The sequence below is a fragment of the Ailuropoda melanoleuca genome, chromosome 17 (assembly GCF_002007445.2).
Source record: "Ailuropoda melanoleuca isolate Jingjing chromosome 17, ASM200744v2, whole genome shotgun sequence".
NCBI lineage: Eukaryota > Metazoa > Chordata > Mammalia > Carnivora > Ursidae > Ailuropoda > Ailuropoda melanoleuca.
The window spans coordinates 25545071-25556647 of record NC_048234.1 but is presented as its reverse complement, the minus strand read 5'-3'; the positions used below and the strand labels follow the sequence as shown (position 1 = coordinate 25556647).

The following is an 11577-nucleotide window of genomic DNA, read 5'->3' as shown; positions in this document are numbered from 1 at the left end:
TGGGTGGCCCTGTCTTTCTCTTGTCCCTTTCTTCCGTATTCATCATTTGGATTCAGATGTTGGCAAGAGCCGGAGCAGCCATCTTGGACCATGAGAAAGAACCCAGTTTCTTGAAAAGAGCAGAGCAGCAAAATATGAACTGAGTGAGGTATCCGACTGCTTATGCTCTGTTGAGAAAGGAATAAATTTCTATCTTGTATAAGCTATCTGGGTGTTTGTTACCGCAGAACTTGTACCCTAGTTCAGGGGCATATTGGAGCAGCACCGTCTTAGCCATAATGAAATACATTACATAACCAGCAACTGTTTATGGTATAGTTCCCAACAATTGAAAAGGCAAGGTACCCTGATTAAAAAGGCAGTACAGTACTCTGGAGAAAAAAATTAAATGTTTCTTCAGCCCCGCCTCTGATAGTAAAAGCTTGAAAAAGTCTTAACACTGCTAAGTTTCTGTTAATCTACAGTTCAGGGTTGTTGGGCAGAAACACTTTAAAAGTGTAATACAGCTTATAAAGAAATTACTATTTCCTCTGGTTTACAAAATAACTCCCGGCTTAGCAGTGCTAGCCTAAATCACTCAAATGATTCCTTTTCATGATTTAAGACAGTGAAAAGAGGAGGATGATCTAAGCCACTTGGGGGATTGTTTCCAAGTGTAACGGCTAATGTTTGAAAGCGAAGAATGCAGCATGTGACAGAGATCACTGGGACTAAACTAAAATTTTTAAATGTGAAAAGAATTTAAAATTATTCTATCACAGCATTTGTTGGACAGTTTGTCCCAAATCTTCTACTCTGAAATGATGTGTTTCAATCTACTCCTTAATATTTGGCAGGAATGATGAGAGGAGGCTGAAGGGATAGGGTGCCAAGGGGTCATTTTAACACATGAACCCGGACACCAACCGAGTGTGTACGCGCTCTTGAGAGGCGAAAGGAAATTAAACTGTACTAATGGATGATCAGATAGGTAAGGCAGTATTGGTGACAGAAGATCCTGCATAGTTCTGATCTACCCCAGAACAGCCAACCTAGGTCCCCGTCTCTCAGACGCCACCAGGGCCCACAGAGCCAGAGCTCAGCTTCACCAAATCCTCTTAGAAGGGAGCTGAGCAGGGTAGCCCTGTTGGTTCTCTTTGAAAGATTTGGGTATTTTTTCTTAAAGCCAGCTTTGAGTGACTACTTGTTGTCTCCAACAAAAAATCCCAGAAATTCAAATTTTCCAGTGGGAATAAAAAATAAGCCTGAATTGTCAATAAAGCCTCCAAATTTGCAAATTGTATTAATTACAAGTTTTCCAAAATATATGGTGTGACTATGAAGGAATGAGATGAGCTACTCTAAAGATAATTATACCAGTTCATCTGATGAATTCAAATTTTGTGAAGGTGTATGACAATTTTATCTGTACTTAGGCTCACTCAAAATCTACAGGTGTCTATGTCCTTGGAACAACTGACACAATCCACAAAATACAATAAAAATGCTACATTAACTGCACTTAAAATGGAATTCTCAGAACTTGATGTACAAAATACATAGCATATTGCATTTTTTAAGATTTAAGATAAAAGGAGCACCTGGGTGGCACAGTGGGTCAAGCATCTGCTTCTTGTTTTTAGCTCAGGTGGTGATCTCAGGGTTGTGAGATCGAGCCCCGCATTGGGCTCTGCACTCAGCACACAGAGTCTGCTTGGGATTCTTTACTTCTCCCTCTGCCCCTCTGCTGGCGGTCTAAAGTAAGTGGTTTTTTTTTTTTTTTTTTTTAAATTTAAATACAAAATTGCAATAAAGCTGGAGAAAAAAAAAAAAATAGGAAAAGCAAACATTTATAAAGTGTCCTCTAGGATGCCAGGTGCCCTAATAAGAGGCCTCTTACCTCACCTCCCTTCAACTGTGTGAATGAATATTCTCATTTCACAAACTGACAAATCTTAACGTATGAAGACAAAAAGATTATTGTGAATGTTTTTAGCAAATCTAGGGTTTCAATCTAAAACTGTTTGCACTCAAGTTGTACCTTGGCTTCCTGAGACGGCTTAAACCTTTTTCGTTGCGTTCAGTGCTGCTATTAGACTGTGATTCCCTTGGAGGCAGACAAGGAACTAAGCTTCCTATGCTTCTGACCATGGGCAGACCAGCAAAGGCACTGAACAGACTTGTTTTTCCTTAAGTGTGAAAACCAAAATGACTCTTAATAAGGCTGAAAGTGTAAAAACAGTTCTCATTTAAAATGACATACACCAAAAGAATATGAAAATACGCATTTATTACCAACAAAGTAGCATTTCCCACAGAGATTTTCCCCCCAGTTATATACACACACACACACGTAGACACACACTATAGCAGGACAAAATTACATTTTTCACATACTAAAGATTCATACTCCAAAGAAAATAAGCACATGTCCAAAAGACAAACAGAAAGCAGCAAAAAAATCTTTTTGTACTTTGAACACTAAAAATCTGTGAATAGAGACTCTCTCCTTAGGCAAATCAATGAAGATTTGCTCATTAAAAATACCTGTCACCTTCAGGTTTTAAATATTTTATTCATCAAATCAGACTTTAACTTGGTGTTTTTACAATTTGTATGTAATTAGAAGTCAACTTCTGCAGAAAATATATGAAGTTTTAAGTGGCTGAGAATATAATGTTAGACATATATTCTTATTAATATGTTAAAATGATACATAATTTTTCCTTTACAGCTCAAAATCCAATGTAAAACTAAGTATTTGTCCAGTAGAGAAATAGAAAATGCTTACAAACAAGGTATAGAGTAATTACTGCCACATGTAAAGTGAAATGTACTTGACTCCACCCCGCCAAACACGCCTCATCTTCAAGCTCCTTTTTCACACTGATAATCATTTTGCAGAAATAAGATACCCGGTACTCAGACAATAGGCAAATGACAGTAAGCACATATTAGTAAAGATACTTTGGCGGAAAACAAAGTATTAAACAACAGAAAAATTTGGTAACAACATCCACTTACTAATAGGTTACCGAGTTTTTCAATGTTTACGTGAGTTGTTACATGAGTAAAAATGTTATTTTAAAATATTTTCATAATACATGCAATTAGGCTAAGAGGAGAAGGCTCTTTTAAAATTTTTTTCCAGAAAAAAAAATCTTTTAAAGAGAAAATGTCCAAGTGAGAGGATATAGACTTATGGTTCATTATTTCTAGACCTAATAAGAATATAAATTTCCATGGCTATTCATGAATCTACAAAACCCAAACTGAATGCAATTCTTCCATTTATTCAAGCTACCGAGTCAAAAAAATTTTTTTTTGTCATTACTGGAACAGATCCAATTCACTGTTCAGAGACATGTTCTTGGATTAGTCCACTATCTCACAAGCTTTATTTTTTAAAAGAAGAGAACTGGTTTTGGCACTGTTAATTAACTCAGAGATAAACAAATGATTCTCTCATCTACTTCTTTCTTGCTCAGTTTAAACTAGATTTTTTAAGACAATGAGGGTAGGATCAACACCGTAAGGAAGGACCTAAAAGCTTAGGTTCTAGAAACATTATGTTTTAAAACAAATCAATGCTTCCCTCACTCTTGACATAACACTGAGAAATTTCAAATATAAATTGTAGAAACCAGTATATGAAATCTTAAGAAAAAATCTTACTAAAAATAATTATAAAAATGCTTTTAGAAATTGAAGATGTAAAATACAATTGACTTTAAATTAAAAACAAAACAAAACCACACACACACTTTACAGGGTTATTCTTTAAAAACCCTTCACTTGATTTTTTTACCCCGTCAATCTTTTGGTTGGCATGCTGCGTCATCTAGTGGCCACCTCGTGGCATTTCGGAGATGTCCCCTACCATTTTTGAAGCCCAGTATGTTTTTCCCTAGAGATACCAATACAATTATAGTGTCAAGTTTCATAAAAATTTTTTAAAGGCCCATAAAATTCCATTTCCTAGTGGAGATAAGGTAATCCTTTTTAATAGGAAGAAATGAATAGATTTGTCATAAATTAGTCTAGACATTTCCATATAACACTGGGAGGAAACTATGACTTGAGCTGTAGAGTCCTCTTAACACTCTGAAAGTAATTTAAGTTCCTCTGGAATTAAAGCTCGGGATTACCGTCAACCACACTTCTGTGATGGGTAGCCCCTTCCCCTGTACCTGTGATGTGAACCAGTAAATACCTTTCCCCATGGGAACCCAATGACTCAGGGTCAGAGGGCCAAGCGCTTAAGTTCAACAGAAACTGAAGACTTAATTTCTACTATCAGATGAGGTTCCACAGAAAGAAGTTACTATGGTGTCCATTCATCAACCCATTTGTTTTTAACAGGTTTCCAAAAATGACCCATCTCAGTCTTAATGAATCTCCTTTTATTCAGGTGAGCCATATTTATAAACAGGATTTAACCAAAAAAACTCCAAGGTTCTCGCCCTTTACTTTTATTGAGAAGGTTGCGTGAACGTGATACGGCGCCGCCGCCTTTGGAAAGCCTTTAAATTCCATCTGTTAGGTTCCAGCATGTGGGGACCGTTGTAGACAAACAACACCGTCATTTTTTCAGAATAAGGGAGATTTTGCAGGAGCTGTAAGTGTAAAAACAAATGATCCTATAATGCCACACATTTAGAAGCACAATTTGCCAACCTTACACATGTCAAGTCAAATGTTATTTCTAGTATTAAACACTTACAAAGTTCGCAATTCAATATACAGACCCCGTCAGACAGTGATCCTTCCTTGAACAGGTACACCTGACGCCTGGTCAGCATTCCCAGGCCAAATAAGATCCTACAATTTCCTAGGCTGACCCTGGAAGTATGTCCTTCAGAATTTTTCTAGGATCCATACTTTAACTCATTTATCCACAAATACTTCACATGCAACTCGAATGGTCCGTGAAAGACTGGTAGCCTGAAAAGTGTGGGCCACAAGGGTAGGTTTATAGGCCAGGGTGTCTGGTAGACAATAGAGTACTAGCATCTGGCTCTTCCAGAGAGTATCTGCTGGACAAAGAAGACAGACTATACTAGTCAATAAAAATGCGCATTTAAGATGGGTGCTCCAGTGAAATTTTTCATGACTACTTAGTTTAAAAAGAAAATCCGATAATATTAATAAACACATCTTTGAGGATATTGGTCTTACAAATTAGCCACGGCAGAAGATGTAACAAAAGAAAATTTCCTACTCTAATGGTTCTGGCTCTACAGCGGAACATTCTGCGTCAGGATAATTCTGTCTTTATCCAAGTTCACCGGAGAGGAGAGGGCAGGCCTACTTCAGGTTTCCCCTGCGCCCAGGCAGTGCTTTTGGGTGAGAGAAGGGCAGCGCAGCCCCAGACAAATGAGGAGTGCCAGACTTCTAGCGTTCGTATTCTCCTCACTCTCTTCAGAAGTGCTAAAAGAGGAACTTCTCTAGATGAAGAGTAAGCGCCGGACGCAGGGAGGAAATCTTGGTTCTAGAACATAATTCTATGCCTCTTACATTTCTTCTTCCACTAATAAGGTTCCTGATGAAGTATGTCACTGCAACTTGTCCCCTTGATATAACTATTACTGTAATCTTTTTAGTTCCTTTTTTGGGAGTGTTTCTGCTCGTGTTTATGTACCGGGCCATACTCTACTCCGTGAGGAGGCCACAGGGCACTTCTGGGTACATGAGCACTTTTAGAGGACTTATTACCTACCTTTGGCGTAATAAAGAAGTACTGAGAGGTATTTTCTTTACAAGCAGTATTTACAACCATTTCAAACACTCTCCGTTCATTGATCGGGTCCATTCCCTAAACAATGACAATAAACGTGAATACCTTTGTATCTATTATAAGCTACGATAAAGCCCAAGTAAAAGGATAAGCACCACACCTGATTGATTTCATCAACGACTCTAAACGGACACCGATTCAGCTCCTGCAGCGCCATCAAGTACAACATGGTGGAAACGCTCCTCTCCCCTCCGCTCTGATGGTGCGGCGTCAACTCGTGCAGCTGCGTACTGCTGCGGAACTTGACTCGAATTCGAATTCCGTACTTATCATAGTCTTCCTGCAAAACAGTAAAAAGTTGTTGACAGGTTACAGTTTCTGCAGCAATTTTTTACTTCTACTTGAAAATAGACTGAATAAATCAATTAGAAGAGTAAAACACTTTTAGTGGTAAGAGTTTTATCTAAATAAAGATAGCAACCTGTTCTTTTTTTTTTTTTATAAAGATTTTTTATTTATTTGACAGAGATAGAGACAGCCAGCGAGAGAGGGAGCACAAGCAGGGGGAGTGGGAGAGGAAGAAGCAGGCTCATAGCAGAGGAGCCTGACGTGGGGCTCGATCCCAGAACGCTGGGATCACGCCCTGAGCCGAAGGCAGACGCTTAACCGCTGTGCCACCCAGGCGCCCCACAACCTGTTCTTTGATACGTTATTGTTTGAGTTTAATTGTAAGAGAGTTGATTAAAGTCCCTGCTCTATAGAATAATTGAGAGGATGACACGAGATAACAAACTTGCAAGTGCTCTGGCGCAGTGCTGGCACGGGGGCAGAATAGTATCAATTATATTTGTTACTACGTTCTGTCCCTTTCCTGGAACAAGCCCAAAGACTGTAGATGACTTCACGGTGGCAGAAGCTACCATATTACCAGAACTGGAAAGTGCAATAACAAATGCTGGCTTCTTTATGTCTCCCATCAAGCAGGCGAAGGAGTCACGGGGCACGGTTCCTAAAGCACTACCTTGCTTTTTATCTATGCACGTAACACACGTGCAAAATTGCATACAAAGTAAAATACAAAGATGCTGAGCTGTGAAAGAAAAGGATCTTTTATTGTCTTCATTTCTGTCCTAAGAAAAACACTTACTAGGGAAATTTTTCAACATACACAAAATTAGAACACTAAGATAAGCTCAGTATATTACCAACTAGCCTCAACTATGATCAACACAGGACCAATCCCGTTTCATCTCTAACTCTACCCTCTCCTCTTTTTCAATGACTTTAAAGCAAATCCCAGGTTTTATCACTGTACACATTTCTGAATGGAAATGATTTTACCTACCATTTGCACTGCATTAACTCACAGCTCAAGGAAGTAGTAACACATTACCAAATATTTTCATTCCTGTGTACTCTCAAAATCTTGATTAAAAAAGGGAAACACTGATACGATATTTCAGTTACGTTGGCCAATCTCTTTAGGACTCTTCTAACGTGGACAGTGGAAGATTTCTAAAGCAAATCATGTCACAGCTGAATAACCATTACCTATCTGGTTATAAAGAGTTTTAGTAAGGCATTAGTGACTTGTCTCAAATGCCACCAAAAAAAAAAAAAAAAAAAAAAAAAAAAAAAAAAAAAAAAAAAAGACCCTGAGGGACTCCAACAGGTGTTTTCCTTCCTCTGAACAATTTCTTAGTAAGCCAAATTTTCACAGGTGTAGCTACAGAATAAACAAATAATTTACAAATACTTTTAGCATCTAATTCAAAGGACTTGTCAGGGAACATTCCAAATGCAGTATTACCTCATTTTCTGTATGTAGATCAACTTCACCAGCACACTGCATAGAGCTGAAAAAATTGCTGAATTTTTCATTAATTTTTTCTACAAGCTCTTTTAAAGGATTAAGCCACCTTTCTTTCACCTGCAAAGCAATTCAATATAAAAGCACAATTTAAAAGAAGTATTACTACATTGATCGAAAACTGTCCATAAAACAACTTCAGTTCAGTATCAATCTAGTCAGAACAGACAGTGGGTTTGTTCTCAGAAGCACGTCATTTCAGTTCGCATTATTCCCTGTTCCCACACCATCACCGATAGGCACGTGACAGAAAGACAAGTTAAAGGGTAAATAATTACCTGTGAAATGTTCTCCTTGTATTTATCCAGTTCAACTTTCTTTATCTTTAGTTCCTCAGTTAATTGCTCTATTTCTTCTTCTCTTTTTGTGTATTCTTCAACGACCTGGCAGGGAAAAAATTATTTAAGACAAATCTACCAAAGGATCACATTACGGGCAATTTTGTGTCAATTAAAACACTAACAGAAAATGCCAATTGTGTTGCATTGTTTGTATGCAATTAACTTATGTTCTTCTACTGAACGTGTTTTTTATCCTTGAAAAAACAGACGCTGCAGTATTTCAGGTTAGCCCAACGATTCTTTTTATAAAGGAAAGGCACAGAACAGTGTGTTCCTTAGGAAGAGTCTATTTAAAATTCTAATAGATTCAGAATCTGGCATTTAAAGCACATTGTTCCTGCTGTCTAGCTTATTATTACCAAGAGCTCTAGTACAGAGTGGGAGGCGAGTACTGGAGGGAAGTGAGCGTGCGTGCACGGTGTGTGTGGGGAGGGGGCGGCGGGGCTTGAGGGAGGCAACAGGGAAAGCAGCATACTGTAGGATTCAGTCCTGTGAAGCAAGAAGCTCTTGATCTTTCTTCAGTTAATAAAGCATCAATCTCATCCAATGTGTTTGGAAGATCCTGGAAAGCCTAAAGAAGAGAAAAATGGTCTGTTATTACAAACAGTTCAGCAAAAGCAGTTTAATTTGAACAGTTAAACAGTCTGCTGAGTAAGTATCTACTATGTGTTCAATAGCATGCTAGCATACAAGGAATCAAAGGGATTAAACAGGATTTTTTGCCTTCAAAAAGCTTACACTTAGTAACACTGGAGAACACCTTCAAGCGGAGTACTGGTGTTGAGTATTAAAGTAAGTAGTTCGACCTACAGCTACGGGGTTTACAGAGGGGGAACCCCAGCTCATGCTAGGGGAGCTACAGAGTTAAGAGACGTGAGAGGCCTCACTTTCCCAGAAGTCTCTGGGCCTTCAAGCCAGGAGCCAGGGAAAAGCAAGGCAGAGGGGAAAGAGGAGCTTGGAAAAAAGAAAGTGCTGCATACCATGGGGGGTGAGGAGTTGTGTCCATTTGGAATGGTGGGTACTTGCTGAATTGGTAGAATGGGTCCAGAATATGTGGGGCATTGAAAGAGAGCAAGAAGTTAGAACTTTATACTGTACGTCTGAAGAATGACAAAAGCATCTTAAGAATCCAATTACTTTGACAGTAGAACTTCTCTGTAGCACAGCTGACCCTCAAACAATACAGGGTGAGGGGGACTGACCCCCCACGGTATAGTCAAAAATACATGTATAACTTTTGACTTCCCAAAAACACAGCTACCCATAGCCTCCTGCTGACTGCAAGTCTTCTCGATAACATCAGCATGAGATGACACGTGTTTTGTTGGTTACATATTTTATATACCGTACTTTTACAGTAAGCTAGAGAAAAGGAAATGTTAAGGAAAACATAAGAAAAATATGTATAGTACTCTATTTGTTGAAAAAAAAAATTCACATACAAGTGGCCCGTGCAGTTCAAACCCGTGTTGTTCGAGGCTCAGCTGTACTAGCTTCTGAGTCCAGGTCACAGAGACAAGTCANCTAGCTTCTGAGTCCAGGTCACAGAGACAAGTCAGAACAGACATTTCTTATCTGGGAGGAAAGCAGTACATTGACTTGCTGGCAAAGCTCATACAGTATGAGGTACAAAATCAACCCTGAAACTCTGAAAAAGATCCTGAAACATGACATAAATCTCATAGTTTGATGTTGCGTCTTTAATCCGCTCAGAAAGCAGTTCAACTTCTACAGGCTTTCAGATACTAGGTGTCCGCTGTTGCTGTGACTCGTCCGCTGCGCTCGCACCTGAGGCTGCACACGTGCTCGGCGTCTTCGCCAGACGCCCGGATAGGCATCTTCAGTGGAAGACGGTCAAGGACAAGCCCTCATGTCAACCACCCTCCCCACCACTTCGAGCACATCTATTTCTCCTTCGATCTTGTCTCAGTCAATGGCAGAACCAGGGGTTGGTTCTCTCTCTCACCCTTCACCTCAAATCCGTTAGCCAGTCCTGCTGACTGTCCTGAAAAGATCCTCCTACNTTTAAGTCATTTATCTGCCCCACCCTCCAGACTAGAATATAAACTTCAGTAGAGAAATATGTCTTGTTCAATGCCTGATTGATCAGTAACATTCGTAACGTATGAATTATCTAATTTTGTTTCTTTCAAAAACAATACAACTTATCAAGGGTAGAAGCCTACTACTCTCTGAAAGAAAAAAATAGTACAGATATTGTACTAATATCTACTTATTTTATGATAATTCCATGTACTCTGGAGAAGTTCTAATATATTTTTAGAAACAACAGCCACTCAGTGTATCTTCTATATGTTCCTACTAAATCCCTACTAAGTACCTAAATAGAACCACTCTCTAGGGTGTCTGTGTCGGATACAACAGAGTAAAATCTTTGAGGATTTGAAAATTATAATCCAAACTTTTTTTCTCTGACATATCATTAGCTACAGAAAGAGACTAGACATTAACTACTGAAATGGGGAAATAGACATTTCATTATCTATTGACATTAAGATAAAATACTTTATCTAAAAATCCATTTTCTATTTCCTTGTTTTACTTTGACATCATTCTGAGAGTTGGTATGTTAGGCAAGGTATGATCCCTACTTGTCAGGTAACACTCAGGGTCACGGGGCAGCATCTCCTCTTACTAACTGAAGAATATGTCAGCACAGAATATACAAAGGAGAGCAGGAAAGCCTCTTTTCTCCTTTTCTTACCAACAGATGTTAGCCCTAAAGATTCAGGTCTCACTGAACCCTAAATAAATACCCTGATTTCCAGAAAAGCATTTTCATTTTAACTTTTTCCAAATATCACTTCCATTTACCATTTCTTATTCAATTACCAATGCTAGGTTTCCATAAAAAAAACTACACCCCATCTCCTGACCCTACCTCTTAAAGGGAGCTTGGGGAAAAAACCCTTTTATTGGAAGAATGAATGTTCTAGAACTGATAACTGTGTAAGGGGCTATCCGAGCTTTAATCAATAACTTTAGGACTAAGCCAAGACTGATGGATGCCCAAGTTTGAATATAGTAAAGAAAATCCACTAAGCACAATTACTTTACATACATACTCAGTTTACAAATGGAGGGGATCCCATACTTCTTACAGCACATTATGTTTCTGACGGCCCATTACAATGCCTAACACACTTGAAGCTGACAAAGCACGTGCACAGCGTGTGACCTCGCAGCCTTATTACACTTGTTATACTTACTGTCTGGTATTCTTGAGGAACTGTCTGCTCTGCACCCAGGTTACATACTTGCCTAGCTCTCTTCATCAGCTCCTTGCATTTCTGCAGTAATCTCTGTCGACTTTCATCCAGCTCAATGAAATGTTGCTATTGCAAGAAAAAGAATTTTAGACAATTTGTAGGTTACTGTTATGTCAGAGGACTAATTAAACAACCACATTACAGGTGTACTTTGGGGACATGTGGATTGAGTCCCAGAGCCTCTCAATAAAGTGACCATCACAATAAAGCAAGTCAGATGAATGTTTTAGTTTCCTAGTGTGTATAAAAGTTAGTTTACTATACTGTAGTCTAGTAAGTGTGCAATGGCATTATGTTAAAAAAAAAAAAAAGTACATACTTGAAAAATACTTTATTGCTAAAAAATGCTACCCACCACCA

At 38.7% G+C, this 11577-nt stretch overlaps 1 protein-coding gene across 1 annotated transcript in view; it reads right to left on the bottom strand.

The window, feature by feature from the left end:
* Window positions 1-2250: 2250 nt before the first annotated feature.
* SMC5 (structural maintenance of chromosomes 5) overlaps window positions 2251-11577 on the bottom strand; it is a 97321-nt gene continuing 87994 nt past the window's right edge. The window contains exons 19-25 of the mRNA XM_002914739.4: window positions 8908-8952; window positions 8403-8498; window positions 7865-7969; window positions 7527-7646; window positions 5877-6056; window positions 5699-5794; window positions 2251-4595 (exon numbers count right to left, since the gene is read on the bottom strand). Coding sequence (XP_002914785.1) covers window positions 4452-4595; window positions 5699-5794; window positions 5877-6056; window positions 7527-7646; window positions 7865-7969; window positions 8403-8498; window positions 8908-8952 — 786 coding nt within the window. The 3' untranslated portion in view covers window positions 2251-4451. The remainder of the gene's footprint in view (window positions 4596-5698; window positions 5795-5876; window positions 6057-7526; window positions 7647-7864; window positions 7970-8402; window positions 8499-8907; window positions 8953-11577) is intronic.